The 21,566-nt window shown below is 35.2% G+C and overlaps 2 protein-coding genes across 3 annotated transcripts in view; one reads left to right on the forward strand and one right to left on the reverse strand.

Annotated features, from left to right (window-relative positions):
- The first annotated feature begins 2,155 nt into the window (after positions 1-2,155).
- Positions 2,156-3,731, forward strand: LOC133192516 (complement C1q tumor necrosis factor-related protein 6-like). Its single transcript, XM_061328510.1, has 2 exons — positions 2,156-2,394; positions 3,245-3,731. Exons 1-2 carry the CDS (start codon positions 2,163-2,165, stop codon positions 3,673-3,675), a joined length of 663 nt encoding a protein of 220 aa, XP_061184494.1. The 5' UTR covers positions 2,156-2,162; the 3' UTR covers positions 3,676-3,731.
- Positions 3,732-12,252: 8,521 nt separating this feature from the next.
- LOC133191907 (heat shock 70 kDa protein 12A-like) overlaps positions 12,253-21,566 on the reverse strand; it is a 72,347-nt gene continuing 63,033 nt past the window's right edge. Inside the window, exons 1-5 of one of the 2 annotated variants that reach the window (XM_061327657.1) lie at positions 20,085-20,135; positions 17,267-17,598; positions 14,837-15,058; positions 14,365-14,518; positions 12,253-13,888 (exon numbers count right to left, since the gene is read on the reverse strand). In XM_061327657.1, coding sequence (XP_061183641.1) covers positions 12,825-13,888; positions 14,365-14,518; positions 14,837-15,058; positions 17,267-17,581 — 1,755 coding nt within the window. In that variant the 5' untranslated portion in view covers positions 17,582-17,598; positions 20,085-20,135 and the 3' untranslated portion in view covers positions 12,253-12,824. Of the gene's footprint in view, positions 13,889-14,364; positions 14,519-14,836; positions 15,059-17,266; positions 17,599-20,084; positions 20,136-21,566 lie in introns of those variants that run through there. The other variant, XM_061327658.1, reaches the window with a different exon arrangement.

The following is a 21,566-nucleotide window of genomic DNA, read 5'->3' on the forward strand; positions in this document are numbered from 1 at the left end:
TAAATTGAAGGGGTGGGTGTAAAGGGGGGATAGTATAATTTAGATTTGCTACATTATATATTGTTTTTATTTAGCTCGCCGTACCATCAAAACTTCAATTGGTATACTATAGTACTGGTTACTCGGTTCAAACGATACAAGTAGATTTCAAATATTTCAATTAGCAATAATTATGTACATAGTTCAATTGGCATACAAAAATTCTACAAACTCGACAATAAACATAATAATTAAGGTTAAAGTTTTTCAAAAGTAGGTCAAAGTCAAAGTCAAAATTGTTGGCACCCAGGGAAGGTCTTGTCACAAGAAATAAACTTGTGAAATATACAAGCCCTAGCACCAACTGTTCAAAAGATATGACCAAAGTCAAATGATTGATTGTATGTTGTTTTACGTCCCATTCGAGAATTTTTCACTCATATAGAGACGTCACCATATACCGGTGAAGGGCTTCAAATTTGGACCTTTACTCGGCACTCAGGGCCATTGAGCAGTGAGGGATATTTATCGTGCCAACGCCTGCCGTGACATGGGGCCTCGGTTTTTAAGGTCTCATCCGAAGGACCCGCAACTTTCACTTCAAAGTGCCGAGCGCATGGCGAAGGAACAGTTGCTACCCATTTTTATCGATTAAGGTCAGTTGCGGTCGAGATTCGAACTCACGACCTCCCGATCACGGAGCGAGAGCTCTACCGACTGATCTACCGTGAACGGTGACCAATGTTAAAGTTTTTCAAAAGTAGGTCAAACTCCAAGGTCAACCTCAAAGAGTCATAATTGTTGGTACCCAAGAGAAGGTCTTGTGACAAGCAATACACCTGTGAAATACGAAAACCCTAGCACCAACGGTTTAAAAGTTATGGCCAAGGTTAAAAATCCCTAGCAACAAAAGTTTAAAAGCTATGGCCAAGGTTAAAGGTTTTCAAAAGTAGGTCATACGCCAAGGGCAAGGTCAAGAGGTCAAAAATATATTTATATCCAAGGAATGGCCTTATCACAAGAAATACACAATCATGTAAACTATGAAAGTCCGAGCACCAATCATTCAAACGTTATGTCCAAGATTAAAGTTCTGCAAAAATAATTTGGTAAAATTTTGCAAAAGTGGGTCAGTTTTCAAGGTCAAGCTGTCAAATTTGTTGATACCCAAAGAAAGGTCTTCTCACAAGGAATACGCATGTGAAACATGAAAACCATAGTTCTAACCAATCTAAAGGTATGGCAAGGTTAAAGATTTTGCAGACATACACACACACAGACAGAGAGATGGACAAAGCAATAACTATACCCCCCCTCCCCCGAATCTTGGATTGTATAAAAAAAAAAAACTGTGGGTAACACACTGTAAATCTGGAACCCTGTCACAGATATCTTCAATGAAGAAAGCAATATAAAGACCGCACATGTGAACATTACAGTCTTGTAATTCGTAGAAGGACCAACATTTTTCTATGTAAAAGTATTGATACATAAACGTTCTCATAACCCCATACACCGTTTGTTCATCCAAGTATAAATGTATGAACATAGTTTAATTGATTATTCAAGTATTTTTTTCTGCCTGATATTCGTTTATTATATATATATATATATAAAAACACACTCTAATACACTAAACAACTATTCAACTAATTCAGATTGCCTCTGTCAGTCATGTATTATATAAAATACACCCTAATACACAGTTTCTTTACTACTTCATATTACAAAGGACCCTCTGTTTTGTATAAAACACCACAAAATTTATGGTAACCCTTATCTTTTGTAATAAACGCGTGTCATTAAAAGACAAAAACAGATTTATTATTGACTTTCTGTTTTCAAACATTTAAAATGGCAATTAAACGTTCGGGAAAAATGACTGCAATTTGCTACAAACTACGTTTTCCAATGGCAGTTGAATTTGTGAAATGGTTGCTTTTTATTGGTAAATTTTAAATTATGACATTGTTGCTCAGACTGTATTTGTAAAACTTCTTTGAACTCTTGAAAAGACCTACTTAATAACTAGTTTGTCAATTTTTGTTGAGATGTAGCATATGGCGCACTTGGTATCAGGTTTCGATATTTGCACATGAAAATTTATAATTTACATGTTCAACCCACGTAAAATAGTACATATTATATAAATAAGAGTCTTATCTTTCATTTTATCCGCCACAATGTTTCAGATAACGTTTTCTCTAAGCACTTGTCTTTCTTTGATAGCGATGGCATGGTGCAGTTGTCCTTGCAAGAAGAACATAGAATATTACAACATCTGTATGAAGTCAGCCCAAAACAGCAACAACGCGTGTGGACTCCACCTTACCGAATACGATACGTGTTTGAAGGAAAGATTTACGCATTTAGAGTCTAAAGTTGAATCCCTTGAGCATTCTCTAAACAGAACAAGTAAGTTTATAATTCTTTCATTGGTCTTTGATGAATTCAATTCGTTTTCATTATTTAAAAGCAAGAGGCCTATGGGCCACATCGCTCACCTGAGCATTTCGGCTTAAGAAAAACAGACATCAGTACTGAAAAGTTTAATATATACAAATCTAACAAATGCGGAAGATTGGGTTTGAACAATCTTGAATCTACACTGACTGAGGATGCTTCGATATTTCTTTGACTAATCATGGCTTTGAAAGATTTAAAAAGATTTTTTCCTATATATTTCTATGTAAATGTTTGAACTATTGTGGCACCTTCCTACCCACGGCGGATATATGAATTGAACAACCTTAAACCTACATTACCTGTGGATACTTCTGTTTTAATACGACTAATATTGGCTTTGTTGTTCTTGAAAAGAAGATTTTTCATATACATGTATATTCTTTATTTTGATCCCCTGTTGTGGCCCGACACTTCATTGTACCTCCGGGGTCTTGATTTGAATAAATTTGAATCTACACTACATGTATGTAATTAAGCTTTCCGTAAGTTTCATCTTGTTTGGCCCATTTGTTCTTGAGAAGATTTTAGAGAAGCCATTAAAATTTCACTTATCTTTTATTATTTATCCTTGAAAGAGACGTATAACCCTTCATGTGAACAAATTCTTTTTCCAAAAGATTCTTTGTGCCAAGTTTGGTTCAAATTAGCCCGGTGGTTCTGAAGAAAAAGACAACACACGACAGATTACAGATGGAAGCCGGACGTTCTCCGATCAGAAAAGCTCACTCGAGCCTATGGCTCAGGTAAGCTAAAAAACAAAAGAGAAACTTAAATGATTATTCTATCATTGTCATTTTAGCTCATCATGTCTCTTTCATGGCGGCTCCTGCAACCAATGTAAAAACCGTCGTAGGGACTCTTGTTTTTGGCAATGTTCTCACTAATAAGGGAGGAGCTTACAACGGCAAGACCGGTATGTTTACTGCCCCTGTAACTGGGACATACTTCTTCATGGTCACTATTGGTCTTCCAGTTCCTTCCACCTCTAAAGGCTCGGACTACTTAAGGATACATATAATGAAGAACGGCAAAATATCCTCCTACTTGTTTATCGGACCTGAAGGCTTATGGATCAAAAGATCAGAAAATACCTTACTGGAGCTTTCAAAAGGGGACAAAGTTAATTTGTTCATCAAAACCACTGGAAGTGGGTTTCACTACATTGCTGGAAAGGATAGCTATCCTGGTTCAACGTATCACTCCCACTTCTCTGGATTTCTAATCAATTGAAGTAGTTACTATTGAAACGAACGAATAAATATGTAATATTTACCAAGCAAATCATTTGTAATAAAACAATCCTAAAAAACCATAAGCTACTACTTCCTGGGCAATATCATGTTGTAAACTGATTTCACTAACAATACTAGTCCCCTACCGGTAGGGGATTAAAACAACTTTGCTTGATTTATATTCTATGGTGTCATACATGTATTTCTGCCACCACTTTCTCAGATGTTTATGTCGACTTGTCAGAAATTTATGTTGACTTACCACATATTAATGTCAACTTGACAGATAATTATGTCGATTTAGAAAAAATGAGCCCCAAATCGAAGAAATTGTATCCGTTTTCTGTTGATTACACGCGTGTTGACGACTGAAAAACGCATCAACATTTAGGAAAATCGTCACTGTAGGGGACAGAACCATGACAACGAAATAAATGCTTTTGAGTCCAGAAATAGGCGCTGAAGTGGGTTGGGGTATTTTTACCAAGACGAGAGCTTTCGTTCCTTGTAGAGTTTATGTATATAGGTGTGGTACGTCTTTTTTAAACGTGGCTTTTCTTGACTGAAAGTTTCAGAATGTCTATTTTAACAAGTTTTAAGTGTATTTAAAGAAGATTCAAATTCTTTAAAATTTATTTTACATTTAACAATCGGGAAGACAAGCCCCTATGAAGGGGACAGAGTAAACCTCTACCTAAGAACCACTGGAAGTGGGTTTCTCTACATTGCTGGAAAGTCTAACTATCCTGGTGCAACTTATCACTCGCACTTCTCTGGATTTCTAATCAATTGAAGCAGTTACTATTAAAATTAATGAATAAAAATGTAACCTAGCTTTACCAAGCAGATCATTTTAATTAAAACAATCCTAAACAAGAGGCCCAAGGGCCTTAATGGTCACCTGAGTATGATACAACAATTTAAAGGATGCATAGAGTATAAAATGAACTGAAAGGTGAAGCTTTATTGCCCAAAAGCAAGAAAAATAGGGTGATCATGATCAACAAAATAATTGGTCTTAATATTCATTAACAGTTCATAAATTAGGTTCTAAACTGTTCCCCATTCATCACTATCACCATACAACATATTAACAAATTATCAATCAATGCTTCTGTACTATTTTAATCCCTTGTTGAAATCTCTTACATTGGCCTCTCTTGGTCCTTGATGAACATTTAATAAGACAAGTTATTTTTGTCTCATTTTTATTTATCTGCTACTTACAAGTCTATCTGATCATTAAAACTATGAAAGTACTTTTTGTATTATACAATAAAAGTTTTTGCATAATTCTCTTATTCTATTTACCTTTCAAGTACATTTTTTACCGTGATAAATTATCAAAAGTAAATGGCAAAGGGGAATAACTCCTCTCAGTAGAATACAAACTAATAGAGCCCTGGCCAGGACCAGAACACTTGACCAAATGGTCCAGATGTTCAAAAATCTGGTAAAAATACCCTTCCTTATAAAAACTTTTACTCTGTTTGTCTCAGATATGCCCAGATGCGAAGAAGATTTTTAAAGAAATAAAGCATTTTTACTACAGATTCACTATATTATCAATAGAGTCCCCCCCCCCCCCCCCGAAACACCAGGGCTTCTGACTCTGGGACCATACGTTTGCTCATCATAACTTATCACTTTGTTTATCTGCTTAACACTAAGGAGCAAACAGGATTATTTAATAGAATTATTGCATTTTCACTATATTATCAAGAGCCCCACCCTCACACCAGCACATCTGACCAAGGGGTCATGAAATTCACTACTCTGGAAGAAGCACTCTTGCTCATTATAACTATACACTTGGCTTCTTTGCTTTTTTAACCAGAAGCAGAAAAGAATATTTTCAAAGAAATTTTGCTTTTCCACTTTATAATCAATAGAACCCCCCCCCCAGAACCCTTAAACCTGGGGTCATAAAATTCACAATTTTGGAAGAGGCATCCTTGCGTATCATAACAATGTACTTAGTTTGTTTAAACAAAACCCAGGAGCAGAGAAGATTTTCAAAGAAATAATTCACCTTCACTATAGGATCTATATAGCCCCGCCCTAGTACCAGTACTCCTGTCCCCGGGGCCATGAATTTCACAATTTTGGAAGAGGCATCCTTGCTTATCATAACAATGTACTTAGTTTGTTTAAATAATACCCAGGTGCAGAAAAAAAGATTTTTAAAGAATTAAAACATTTTCACTTTATAATCAATAGAACCCCGCCCTAACACCAGAACCTCTGATCCAGGGGCCACGAATTTCACAATTTTGGAAGAGGCATCCTTGCTTATCATAACTATGTATTTAATTTGTTTCAATAATACAAAGGAGTAGAGAAGAAAATTTTCAAAGAATTAATGCATTTTCACTATATAACCAATAGAGCCCCACCCTAACACCAGAACCCCTGAGCCAGGGGCCATGAAATTCAAAATTTTGGAAAGGCACTCTTGCTCATCCTAACTATATACTTAGTCAGTTTATTTAATACCAGGAGCAGAGAAGAAGATTTTCAATGAATTAATGCATTTTCACTATATTAATCAATAGAGCCCCACCCTAACACCAGAACCCCTGACCCTGGGGCCATGAAATTCACAATTTTGGAAGAGGCTTTCTTGCTCACCACAACTATGTTCTTAGTTACTGTATTTAATACCCAGGCGCAGAGAAGAAGATTTTCAAAGAATTAATGCATTTTCACTATATAATCAATAGAGCCCCGCCCTAACACCAGAACCCCTGGCCCAGGGGCCATGAAATTCAAAATTTTGGAAGAGGCACTCTTACTCATCATAACTATGAACTTAGTTACTGTATTTAACACCAAGGAGCAGAGAAGAAGATTTTTCAATGAATTAATGCATTTTTACTATATAATCAATAGAGCCCCGCCCTAACACCAGAACCCCTGACCCAGGGGCCATGAAATTCACAATTTTGGAAGAGGCACTCTTGCTCATCTTAACTATGTACTTAGTTACTGTATTTAATACCCAGGAGCAGAGAAGAAGATTTTTCAATGAATTAATGCATTTTCACTATATAATCAATAGAGCCCCGCCCTAGAACCAGAACCCCTGCCCCTGGGGCCATGAAATTCACAATTTTGGAAAAGACACTCTTGCTCATCATAAATATGTACTTACTTAGTTTATTTAATACCCAGGAGCAGAGAAGAAGATTTTCAAAGAACTAATGCATTTTCACTATATAATCAATAGAGCCCCGCCCTAACACCAGAACCCTTGACCCTGGGGACAATTTGGAAGAGGCACTCTTACTCATCATAACTATATACGTAGTTAGATTATTTGATACCCAGGAGCAGAGATTGAAGAAGATTTTCAAAGAAATAATGCACTTTCACTATATGATCTATATAGCCCCACCCTGGGGCCAGAACCCCTGACTCTGGGGCCATGAATTTCACAATTTTGGTAGAGGGCTCAATGCTTATTACAATGATGCCAACAGTTTGACTGCTTGGTGTCCAGGGGCTCGTTTCTCAAAAAGTCGTAGATTTGGGCCTAAGTTAGTCCGACTAAGTAAGTTACGCCAAAATTTAGACGGGCCTAAATCGCGTTTCAGAAAGCGGCGTAAGACTAGGCCTAAGACTAAGACCTCTCCGCTAAGTACTAAGCATGCGCAGATCGCATTTTATTTGGTTTAGAGACTACAATTACATGTGGCGGATCAATTAATATCAAACTTAATATACAGAAGTAAAGCACGGAAAGCATGAGCGTGCGTGCATGTTTTCTCTCTTCACCATCTTTCAAACAGATATATTACGCAAACCTATCTGTATTTTCAAGGTCAAAGCATTAAAATTAAATAAGTATTTTTGTTTGCTCAGATTAATTTAAAAAAAAAATCTATTTTGGTACAAATTTCATTTGAAAAACATAAACGTGCATGTACTCGATAGTGATATTCACAATTGTGTTTTATACAATCGTAAATTAGAACCCAATTGATGTACATAGCATACATGTATGTACTTCCGAAAAATTGGAATACATTAAGCATGAGGAATTTTACTGAAGAACTTTCCTTTGAAAATAAGCCATATTGTCTTTTCACTTTGTTTTACATTAAAATAAATACACATAAGGTAGTGGCAAAGACCTGGAACAGGTTCGTAGCAACGTTTCAAAAGTGGGGGACCCATCTCCCCCCAAAAAAAATCTGACAAGCCAAAAAAACCCTCTTAACTACCAAAAAAGGGGGGGGGCGCGGGGGGGGGGGGGCTTCCCAAATTAATGTGACCAGAAAAACTTCATTAACTGTCCAAGTCAAAAACCTAATTAACTGTCCAAGTCATGCAATTTGCCAAGTCAAAAAGCTTATCAACTGTCCAAGTCATGGAATTAATTATGGAATTTGCCAGTGCTCGACCTTACAGCGACAAAAAGTGTGTGGGGGGGGGGGGGCACCAGCATCTGAAGGAAAATTATATATAGCAAAATACTACACTCAGAAAAAGTGGAGGGCCTGGGCCCCCTGGCCCCACCGCGTCCTACGGACCTGTGGAAAAATTCAACAATTATGAAATTATATATTATTAAAATATGGATTAGAGATTTTTGAACATTTATAAGCTGTATTGAATTTATAATTTCATAACAGAATAATCACTTCTAACTGAATTAGATTTCTTGGCATTCAAGCTGATTCATGTAGTATAATACATGTATTACACTTTGGGCATACAGTATAACATTGATATCGATATGATGATTTACACAGTCCACGTAGAAATCGCATATATACAACATTTCCATTAGCACACGCATTCTCAATAAAGGTTTGCAAAAGCTTAATTAGTTTTTAATCAATTTCCTGTAATCCATATTACAGACAAGCAATCTAGTATTTTTATAAATTTCTGAAATATTTTCATTTAATATATTTCCATTCGGGATCAGATTTATTTAGATCGGGAAAGGAACAAATTTCAACATCACCATCTCTTTCTTTTAAATCTAGTAATCCCGTTTCAATTTCTATAAAGAATATGATCGTATAATATTTCTTTTATAGATGCTGAATGTTTCTTGAAGATTTTATCTAGATTTAAAGATATTAACAAGTCATGATTTTCATATTTATAAATACTTTTAGAAAGCAAAATTTCTTCTTCATGATGTTTTATGAGTATAATGCATTAAATGACAGCAAATTTGAAACTCTGTTTCTCATTTACAATAAAAAAAAAAACATTTTTAACAAGTTATTGGCCACTTTCTTTTCAAATGCATGTAATATAAAGTGTTTATCTGATAAATCGATCAAAAGACACTCTCAAACAAAATTCGTCTGAGAAAAGTACGATTGATTGTAAATTAATTATAAACAAGTAAAAACAAGTACCTATTAAAAAAAAAAAAGATAGACCCATCTGCACATCTTAAACGCCATGACAGTTAATACTTTGAAATAGGAAAAAATCAGTATTACGGACAAGATAATTAAACACTGGAACATTTTACGAATTCATATTTTTCTGTTCTATAATTTTATATTTAATTAAAGGGGTGATTAAGGTAAAAGGTGCATTAACTATTAAGTTAATGCACCTTTTACCTTAATCTCCCCTTTAATGGCATAATTACCGAATATTTCTTATTAGGCCAAAATAAAATTATTGTTTGTTTGGAATTGCCTCCTGCCTCATTGAAATGACCCCTCCTGGAAAAATTTTATGGACCAAAAATAAGACTTTTTTTTATTTAATCAATTCTTGGCCTGCTACCACATTGGTCACCCAATTACTTAATAAGTGTAGAATCTAAGCAAAACTGGGTTCCTGGTTGATGGGTGATACCCTTTACAAAAAGACAGAAAATAATGTGTTCATTCCTTATTGAGATTTTTATCATCAATTCTTATTTTAACTTTAATTTTGAAAAAAAAATAATTTCCCTCCCTCCCTACTGGGTCTGAAACCTCCCAGGTGGCAATTCCAAACAAACAATTTTTTAAGGAGGGCCTAATCGAAAATATATTAAATGTATATTGCTTGAGGAGTTGTTTTTTTTTTTCCCAAAAACATTATCCAATTCAAAAATTAAACATTATCAGGGACCCAGTGTGTTGGGGAGAGGAGGAAGGGGGGGGGGGGTAGGTAATTAAGTAATCAAAATATTCAGCAAACTTGTAATAGTACAAGAAAACAAATACTGAAAGTGCAGGTCAGCCTAAATTACAAGGTAATTATAAACAGAAAACACCATTACTGAAAAAGCGAGAGGGTTGCAGCCCTCTCCCCCATACTACGCGTGCCTGTTTTTTTTTTTTTTTTTTTTTTTTTTTTTTTTTTTTTTTTTTAAACCCGGGCACTTCTTTATATCTTACCCAATTTCACAATTCAAAATTCTTACTTACAAATTTCTAGTTCATCAAACCTTTTAACGGGAAAAAGTCTGCATCCTCGCTGGATTTTTACTACCTTTCTATTTACCTACATAATAATTGAAAATTTCCCGATTTTTCGTATATCATATATACACATGAATAGGTATTATATAATATACATACAAAATAATTATTCTTTTATCTCTTTATGATCAAAACACTTGCCACTTTTTTCAAGTTGTGTACAGACTAAGAACTTACGCCTACTCATGAGCAGGCCTAGATTTAAGCTTAACTTTAGTCTCGACTTAGTCTGCGCCTTTTTGTGAAACGCTACTTAGTCCGATTTTTGGGTTTAGTCACTGACTTAGTCCGGACTAAGCTTACGCCCGGTCGTAGGCCTTTTTGAGAAACGAGCCCCAGGAGTAAAGAAGAAGATTTTTAAAGATTGCATTATTTTTGGTGGTTTTAGCCCCACCCCTCAGGCCCCAGGGGGGCAGTGACCATGAAATTCATAATTTTTGTTCCCCTTCACCCATAGATGCTATATGCCAAATTTGGTTGAAATTGGTTGAGCGGTTTCAGAGAAGAAGCCAAAAATGTTCAAATGTTAACGCACATCGCACGACGCACCCCAACGGACAAAAACGGATAGCAATAGGTCACCTGAGTGACTCGGGTGACCTAAAAAAACATAAGCTTTACTACATGTATTTCCTGAGCAATGTTCATGGTGTAAACTGAAGAATTTCAAAATAATGCAGATGTAACTATTAGAATTGTTGGAAAAATACTGCAGTCCGGGAAAGATGGCATTTGGATTTTACACTTCGATATCATGGTCAGAGAAATACATTTCTCCGTTTTGTGAGAAATGTTAGCGGGATGAACACTTCAACTCAACGTTTTAGCATTAATTCGTTAAGAAAAAAAAAACAACTTTGCCTGATTTATAATCAACTCAAAGACAACAATTTCTCAGTGTCTTAAAGAAATTGCTAATTCTGTTGTAGTTTTTTAAACGTTGTGCATTTTCCCTGCACTCCACCTGAACTATGAAAAAAGAAAGGTATCCATATATACAAAGCCTAACTATCATACATTACATTGGTCAGAAAATCAAATATTAGATGTTTTAACGTGGGATATGTACATATACTCCTTACTATTGAAGTACATGTACTGCAATATAACAGCAATACAATCTTAAACTTTTAAAAACTTTGTTGAATCAATTAATTTTGATGAGCAGGTACAAGCTGCAGATCTGTAGCGCGCTGATGTGAAAAGAAATGTGTATGGAAGACCAGAGAGCTACAGTTCTTGACCAATTGAAAAAAAAAAATGTCAATTTATTATGCACAAAAAGTGCACCGTTTCTCGATTTATTTCTATACGTATATATCTAAATATTACTATTACAGTATGTTCCTAGCATTCCCTCACTATACTTCCACAACAAACGGTTCGTAAAACGTCACGTACGAAGCGTGTTGAACCGAACTGTCTTGCCACTCAAAATTGCAGTAAAATAAGGAAATTTTCGATGGTCTCAATTTCAGGCCAATTAAGGAGGGCTATTAACAACGGTTTTGGGGAAAGTTTTATTGTGGAAATAATGAAAAAATAGGCAGGCACGTAGTTTCGTTTCAGAAAGGGGAGGGGGCAGCCTGAAAAATAACTAACACATGTAAATTACCTGAAAAATCTTTAATAAGCAGAAAATGGGGGATTGTCCGCAGTCGAAAATCTTATTTCGGGTATGGGGGTCCAACTTTTGAATACAATAACATCGGAGAAATTGACTACACTACAAAAGTGGGGGTGGCTTTTTATGCAATGTACATTTCCCCACTAAATTAACAGTAAAACATTGTCTGGGGAAAAAAGTGGGGATACTATGTGCCTGATGTTTATAGAATGAATGCACTTAATTCTGGGTTTATGACACACTCTTACTGATATATTTCATCTTCCAATAAATATTTCTGAAGTTAAATTTGCATTTTTTTTCCTTGAACCAGTTTTCTCAAACACCATCTCCTTTTGACTTTACTTAATTGCTACAAAAACACATAAATGCAGGCCATTTATAAAAAAGTATAAACTAATCTAAAGCACCAACTACAGTGTCTGTTGTAATTTATTCATTAATTTGTTTATACGATTACTTCACCGCAGTATCTGATTAGAAGAAGAATCGTGTACTCTCAGGTTGTTATATTCAATTTATTCCTTACATGTGTATATGACAGTGTATATCTCCTCTATTTACATTTCTATACAACAATTGTACATGTACGTATACTCCATTTTTTAATGCATTAGGCACATTTTCGACTCAATTCCATTCAATCTTATGCGTATCAATTTGGACATCCCTCGTCGTAGTGTACAGTATAATAAAGTACGAGACGCAAAATGATGTACAAACACAAAAATTAAAAATACAAAATCCTCCTTTGGGAAAATCATGAGACCTAATTCAGTTGTTTAAAAGTACTTTTCTATTTTTGCGCATATTTGACATGACAGTAATTTAAATGACAAGCATAATTTATATGATTATTTGAATTTATGAAAGTATTTCGGTATTTGCTGTCTCCCTAACATTACTTGAATTTATATTGATCGATCAGCAATCTTGTGGGCGGAGCAATTAATGAAAATCGTACAATCAGCGACGCTGTGTCTTTTTGATACTGATAATGTTACGGTTATTATGCTTGAAAACGTGATGAAAAATTACATGAAAAATAACCTTTAAAAATGTATTTCTTATTTACGGTTCTCCTTCCAAAAAATCAAAATTAGCACTGGTGACTTCTCCTGTGCTTTTCACGACAGCCTGTACTTTGAGTTCAGTTCCGCCAAAAATGAAACTTGTTGAAACTTCTTTATCTGACCCGTACTTTGGGAGATCAACCGTAAGTTTTCCTAGATAAGAACTGCCAGATTCGTCAACGAACTCTGGGTCTTCTCTTGTGGACGTATATACTGGTAACGACACTTTCGTTTGATTTGAATACAGAGGCCAGTAGCTCTTTTCACTTTGAACATCGTCTATTTCCAGTAATTGACCGGTACAAACATGCTTATCAAACACATCTTTACATTTTTCTCTACCTTCTACCATCTTCTTCTTCGACTCTGGGTGTTTTCTACGATCGAAGGTCGTATTCGTTTCAATGCCGTATGTATATTTTGCGATACGTGCCGCAATAGTGGCCGGTTGATGACCAAATATAACAGCACCTTTAAGGACAGCTAGACCAGCCTCTTGTGGAATAATCACTCGACTATCGGGAAATTCCTCCCGAATTCTCTTTTGAAGTAAAGGAGATTCCGAAAAACCTCCAACCATAAGAATATTATTTGTGCCTCGAACTCTGGGCGATCGTAGCAACTGTTTAACGTGATTTACCATGCCATCACTGGCTGCCGAAAACAAGTTCACAAAACATGGCTTGTTAATGCGCAGACGATCTCCAACCCAAGTTAGATCATCTTTGTATTTGGTTTGGCGAATTTTCTTTTTGATTTCCTCTCCCGATCGCTCTTCGTACAGCTCTTGTAGACTTATTGGAATACGAATGGTGATTTTTCCTGGAGCATCGTCTTTAACATTACGTTTTTTAGTCTCAAAGTCTCGGAACAGGTCAATATAGTCTGCAGTATGCGACAATGCAAATTCTTCTAGCATCCCTCCCCCCACTATCTCCTCCAGCATTTCTTTAAATGACTGGTCGACTCTAGTGCCGCCCCAAGCGCCGCCGCTTGCCTTGTCCAGTTCCTTCAAAGTTCCGTTGAATTGAACCTCGTGCACTGTGATATCGACCGTACCACCTTGAAAAAGAAATTCAAAGCAAACTAAAGAAAACCAAGCGAAGTTTAGGGGATTACCTACTCACTTTCTGTCATTGCTTGTATGTAATGATAGTTGTAGTTGCTTCTGAATCTCACTAAATTATAAGAACATAAATTGTAAATTAACACTTACTGATAAAGTTCGGAATCAAGAAGGGAAAAGAAAGTTTTACTTCCACAAATACATGCACAATTATTTACTTTTGATACATGTGATTTAAGAAATGCGTATAAATTCCAAAGCAAATTCAGGTTCACAGATTAAAATTACTAAGGACTGGATTCCAAATTCCGCCTCAAAAACTTGCTTTTGATGTTTACTATGGAATCCACTGTCTGGAAGTGGGGATTTGACTAGATTTCATTCTGGTATCCATATATTCACATATTAAACTCATTTCTGCAGAGTTAATTTTTGTGGACTTTCTATATCTTCCACAGAAGCAATAGCTTACCACCAGCATCTAAAACAAGGTATCGACTGCCAGGTTTGAAAGCACTGATTCCACCCTCAGCGCCCTGTAGCTTCTCTATAGGGAGATATTTACAAAACAAAGAAGCTGCCTCAGGTTCTAGAGCTATCATTAACTGCACTCGATTTATACCAGCCTAAACGGAAAAAAGGTGGAAAAAATTACGCACCAATACCAAATATTTAACACAGTTAAAATGATGGTTTTAATCCTGGATTTGCTGCAAAAACGTTTTCCAGCCACTCACCACTTCTTTTAAATTCGCAATGCTCAACCATTACACTGTGCATTATTAATTATTTTCATTACAATAGTTGTTTTTTGAGTAATAATTATTAAACTACATTAAACGTGAAAATATGAACTAAGTAAATTCCATTTATGACAAGTATTTCCTCGCATTTGTTTTCTTTTTTATGGCTTTGCCTCCTGAAAATCTTGCTATAAAGACTACCTCTTCAGCAGCCTCCCGCATGAACTGTTTTGAGGGGTCGTCCCAGATAGCGGGCACTGTCAGGACCCAGTTGATGTCCCTTGCTTTGATCCCAGCCCCTCGTTGGTCTAAAGTTTTCAACATATGATCCTTGAGATAGCGAATGGCGTGGGCAAAGACAGTTATGGCTTTCATCTGTTTTCCTCCTGTCATGTCCTTCAACATCGTGTCTCTTGTCAGCCTCTGAAAAGAATCACTTTGTTCACACTTGGATCCCCAAATTCATATAAAAAATATAAAATTTTAATGAACAGAGGAATAAACTATTTTGACTAGTTTAATTTTCAAGGGTCAGACGGCTAAGGGCAAACAATCAATATTTTAGTTTAGGTCATACTCGGTCAGGATCAAGATGGTTACGGAAGTCTTGAGCAATTCAATCAAAGAACAAGCCTAGGCCAGTATGTCAAGATAGTTTCTGTCTGTTTCAGTTGAGCCTTTTGATGCAATAACTCAATTTCTTAACATAATGACTTTATATTCCAGACACAGACTGATAAGGTGAATGGAATGCACATTCGTGTTTTATCATATACTAGTACATGTACAATTATATAGGAGATACGTGCTCTCTTTTCTGTCAATGATCAAGACGTGGGCGGACTTCATATTATTTATTAATTTATTAGTAAAAATTCATTTTTATAATCACGATAATAGGGAATAAATATGTTTCGATGTTGTTGGAAGTTTCCTATGTCTTTTTCGTTGCATTTCAAATGACATCGTCTTTGTGGAGGCAGGATGTAACTTCGTGAACACCAAATGTAGTCAGAAAATTAAACTTTTACTTTTTTACCTTATTGTCATGTTCTAAGTCTCAATTTTACGATGTGATTGCATGCCCGGATCTAGAGTGGGACCCCCCACCCCACCCCCCACCCCGGGATAAGTTAAAAAGGTGAAGCTAATGAACTTGGTCGATCTCATAATTCTTTAAACAATACAAATTCTGAACAAGGCAAAAAAAAAAAACTTAGAAAATCACAGGTTGGATCAGGTGCCTAGGAGGGGTATGCATCCCCTATCCACCGGTCACACCCGCAGTGAGTCCTCTGTATTGATCAGGTAAAAGGATTAACCCAAAGTTAAAATTAAAAAAAAAAACAGTGGCATAAAATTGGTACGAAACTTGTTATTCAAAATACAACACAGCGATCTGTTTTATTTGCAAAGGATTGAGTTATTAAATTTACAAAAAATATCAACCCCCCCCCCTTTCCAAAAATACGGATCCCTTGTAATATGGTAAGGAGAGCCATACATCAGCATGATGAAAAGTGTACATAGAATTAGAAAAGAATCTCTCACACACCACACCACCCCCACCCACAAAATAGCAATTTAGGGTAAATTTTTTGTGCTTTCAAAACCTTCGGAGTCCGACGTTTGTTCCAGTTGGTGTGGAACAACCCCCTCCCCCCCCCCCCCCCCTCCTCGTATGAAACTTTTGAAAGTGAATACGAAAATATGTTCTAATTTTTATATTCACACCCATCCATTTAGAGGATAATAGCCACTTCACTAGCTGGAATCTATTCTTTTCCGAAATTAAGAACTTATAGGAAGTGATACTTAGATAGTCCAACATTATGTCAAAATGTAAAAGAACAAATATATCAACAAACTTCATTTCTAAAAATCGATATTTCTTACCTAACTTTTTTGGATTCATTTTTTTTTCACAATTAGAAGAAAAACTCCAACGTAAAAATGCAGAGACTTCTGTAAATTGTAGTGTACGAAACTTATTTTTGCCAACTTTTGTCTAGCGCTACTGAAAATTACAGAACTATAACTGCAATTTGTAGTTCGATGGTCTGGAGAAATTGGAATGAACGACCAAAGAGCTATAGAAAACGGCAGGTAGAAAAGCACATCGTTTACGAATGGTACATGCATGTTATATAATTAACAATCTTCAGAATTGGGGCTTTTGACAGCTTCATTGCACAGTTTCTTTTTCTCTGGCAAAAAAAAACAAACAAAAGTTTGAATTTTGACATTTTCTTTCATGACATGCCTAGCCGTGTGTCTCCTTGATTTATCAAGCAAGAGGATCTCTAAAAGAAATTTCAGGGAGTGAAGAAAAAAAAATTTCAGGAAAAAAAATGGCAGGAAAAAGAATGTATTGCGGGATTCCAATGAAAGCGTTGTTTTAACGTTAGATTGTGAAAAAGGTAATGATACATTATACAAATTAAACTGGATTTTTAAAATTTTTCAAAAAATATTTTAGTGGATTGTAAATAGCTTGAGTTTGTCCCCCTCAAGATGTGAACTTGAAGACAAAATCTTTGTGTATATTAAATTTTTTTTATTCGATCTTTGCCATATCGGATCAAGGAAGGAAGGAAATAACTGAATCACAAAATATTATCAACAACTTACAGAGGATGAATTGAACAGCGTCATTTTGAATCTTCTAAAATAGTAATAATCTGCGTGTTCCTGTTCGTCTGCAAGCTCGGAGTAGCGATCTTCTGCTTCGTAACCGAATGCGACCAATTCCCCATCTCCGTCTAGTAGCACCGTAGTGGGGGTCTTCAGGGAAACGAGGCCCGCTGTGCCCGCAGTCCACGTATTAGCTGATACTTTGAGAGGATCAGTCTCAAAGTCATGCCGAAATGAAAAGCAGTAGCCCGAATATGTCGTGCCAAAATCTATGGCCGCTGTCATAAGACGGTCTTCTTGGGCACATGCCATTTTTGTTCTCTTTCCCCCTGCAGAAAAAATAAAGAAAAATCAAATTTATTTTAAAAAAAAGAAATATTGTATTCTGTAGAAATCAGTAACTAGTAAGGCCTAAACTTTTTTGTGCATTTTCGCCCTATTTCTTTCTTTCCTTTTAATTCATTACCGGTAATTTTGAAAAGGCATGGTAATATGGTTTTATGTTTCCTTAAATTAGTTTAAGTTAGTGTATATTTATTAAGAAAAGAAAAGGGGGAGAGACTAGACACTTCAAAAATAACACATATTTTTGTGTATATTACATTACCATATTGACTGAAGGCTCATTATTTAGTGTCCATGTAGAGGTTGAAATATATACATGAAGGTGCCAGTAATATTTTTTAGCAATTGAAAATCTTATACTGTTCGTTTTTAGCTCACCTGAGCCACAACCTCAATCGAAATTTGTCCGTGTTCTGTCATTGTAATCAATGTTGTAGTCGTAATCTTTACAAATTCACCCTTTTTTCTATAGAACCACTAGGTAAATATCAACCAAACTTTGCTCAGAGTACCCTTGAGTGATGAGGATTCAGGTTTGCTCGAATGAAGGGCCATGTCCTCTTTCAATGGGGAGATAATCATGGAAAGACAAAAAATAGGGGGTGATTTAAAAAAAATCTCTTTCTAGGAACCACTGAGCCACAGCTTTCTGACATAGTGTAGACTCAGGGGGATTAGAGTTTGACATAAAAATGCATCATCAAGAGCAGCAGGGCTATTATCATGTTGTAAATTTTGAACTTATTAGGTGGAGGTAAATGCAAAATTTACAACATGATAACTATGCTGTAAATTTTGCAGCTACCTCCACCTAGTAAATTCAAAATTTACAACATGATACATGTAAATCATGTATACCATATTGATATGCAAACATTAAGTTGTGTTGATTCAATTTTTTTTCTTTAAATGATAGACCTTAGGGTAAGGATTTGACTAAATTTGGGTATCAATTGTTACACAAATGTAGTGCATGTGTACCATTCTCTATCCAGAGTTGTCGTTCCCGCTACGCTCCCACATACACCTCTGTCAATGCTTGTTATACAAGATTCTTGGGAAAATTGTAAATGAATAAAAGTTGTATTAATATTCGTTATTAATTATATTTCTTATTGGAAAACATTATTTGTTTTAATTTATTAAACCTTAAAAGGATTTTTTAATTAAGATTTTAATTTTACTCTGCAAAATAGTTCCCTTAAAACTTTGAAAACAAGTCGTTTTGAGGGATTACAGATTTAAAATAAATGATGAATCATCATCTTTATCGATAATTACAATAATCAATTACTATTTAAATTTCAAATTTTCACCATTAAAAATTTGTACAAGAATCTTGTACGAACGTTGACAGAGGTGTTGTGAGCGTAGCGGAAGACAACTCTGGATAGAGAAAGGCATGTGTACAGCAGAAAAATGTTCACAGAAAGGCTTTGTTAGTCTTATTGATAATGAGGCATCCCCAAATTATATGGATTCAAGTTTGATTAAACCCTTTTCCTTGGGGCTTATGCTGATGCCACAATATGGGGTCAAATTTTTTTCTTGGAAAAATATCTTTTAAAACTCCTCTGTAGAACAACATGTACAGGGCAAAGGTAACTCAGGCGATCATTGTGGCCCATGTACCTCTTGTATATCTTGCATATAATTCAGTGTTATCAGTCACTTTTTGTCTACATTATATTTCATATGTAAATAGTTGTACAGTTGTATGTACTGTTTAATAATGTTTAAGCTCAAGAGGACCCGGATTTAGAAAGAGAGAAAGAAATACATGAAAAAAAAAACATTATCTTGATCAGGAATGCAAAATGATTCATCAATTGTAAATATTGTGCAATGAGACTTTTACATGTCTGTTTCTCAATTTCAAGGATGTCTTGTAGTTAAATGCAATATTAAGTTTATGACATTACAATCAGCTGAATTTGGATACATATAGAGGTTATATATACATATATATATTTATATATATATTTATACATGTTATATATGTATACTGATCAATATATACAGATCATGATGGTCCTAGTCACTTGTTACAAGATTTATGTTTACGACAGAACAACTCGTCTAGATGCACCTTAGTCCGAAGTATCTGACGTTTTCCAGGCTTTTTTCACGATTTTGATATTTATCTGATGTTTTCCAGTCTTTTTTCACGATTTTGATATTTTACGTGCCGTAAAATATCAAAATCGTGAAAAAGACTGGAAAACGTCAGATACTTCGGACTAGATGCACTTTTTCATTGATTTTATCGGTTGATCGTAAATGAACGGCCCCAAATAATGCATTTGATGTACATGTATACAGTGCAGGTTTCAGAATACCTTTAACTTGGTCAAAACGAAAGTAGGCGGAAAACAATTAACACAGGTATGTACCTTTTACATGTTTTATCAGTTATGAAAACTTATTTTAAGTAAACTAATATTTTGTTTCGGTGGTGATTAATACTTACTTATAAATGAACGACAACAGCGTAGATATTTTGCTTCACAAAGTTTAGTAGTTGTCAAATATTGGATGTAACAAGAAAATGAACATGCGCACTCTGTTTAGTTTAAAAATGTACGGTAGCCACTAAAGGTCTAAACGAAATAACAATAATTTAAAGAGTCAAAAGTTGAGGGATAACCCAGGATAGGAACGAAAATAAAACAAGGTCAGTCAATAAGTAGAATCCCTGTATATACTCATATTTTTTTCAGCTAGTAACCTTGAACTTTCTCAAAATGACCTTGGGTCAAGGTCAAGGTCGAAAGCAATCATTGTATTAGGTAAACCTATGGACTTGCAAGATTTATAATTCTTTTTTAAAGTGATTAAATTTGAATGACCTTAGTTCTTTGATACTTTCAGGTCATAAGCAATGTTTGTATGATGTTTGACTTCCAATGTTTTTTCCAATGACCTAAGAAACTTATGGTCCTGACAAGAATTATAATTATGGGTTTTTTCTGCCAGTGATTTTGGACTTGCCTGAATGACAGAATGAACCATGACACATCCTTATAGTCATATTAAAAAAAAATTATCACTGGCAGATTTAGAGGGGGTGCCCCCCCCCCCCCTTTGTGATAAAAAATATACATAAGATTAATAAATCATATTTTGTGGGATATTGCATTAATCATACATGACATCTTGTCCTATCGAGAGCCATGCTTAAAATGAGATGATTTTCGAATGAATTCTACAGGTTTCTCAAACGATTATTACACGAGATAAATACTTTGGTTTTGAGAGAATAAATTGATATTGAACAGAAGCCGCTTGCTTCTCGGGTTTTCCTGACATTCCAGCATAGTGAAATGTAAAACAAACAAACGAACAAACACTCATAATTCTATACACCACTGCATGATGGATAATAGTTAATACAACTATTTATTATCATATTATACAATTATTAAAAGAGACAATGACTCAAAAATATTTCTGGAAATGCTCATTAACATACATTTATTACCGCAGTAACATTACAATGCAAAGTGAAAGTCATGTTCACTCTGAAAACTTTTGACGTTGGTGCGAAAGTAACATGACGTCATTGTTTACCTGTTAAAGTATCATTGATATAAATGAAGAAAAAACCTACTTAGAGTTGACGTAGGGCCATAAAAATTCAGATTTGGCAACTTCTAACCTTGCTCTATTAAAATCCATGAAAAACTTAAAATGTGTAAAAATTGCCATAAGGGCCCTTTTGTCATGGGCACAATCATATGGGTTTTTTCTGCCAGTGATTTTGGACTTGCCTGAATGACAGAATGAACCATGACACATCCTTATAGTCATATTAAAAAAAAATTATCACTGGCAGATTTAGAGGGGGTGCCCCCCCCCCCCCCCTTTGTGATAAAAAATATACATAAGATTAATAAATCATATTTTGTTGTGGGATATTGCATTAATCATACATGAAGTATGGCCTAATAAG

This window comes from Saccostrea echinata, unplaced genomic scaffold (assembly GCF_033153115.1).
Source record: "Saccostrea echinata isolate AGI-Se365-2 ecotype Australia unplaced genomic scaffold, CSIRO_AGI_Sech_v1 ptg000025l, whole genome shotgun sequence".
NCBI classification, from domain to species: Eukaryota; Metazoa; Mollusca; class Bivalvia; order Ostreida; family Ostreidae; genus Saccostrea; species Saccostrea echinata.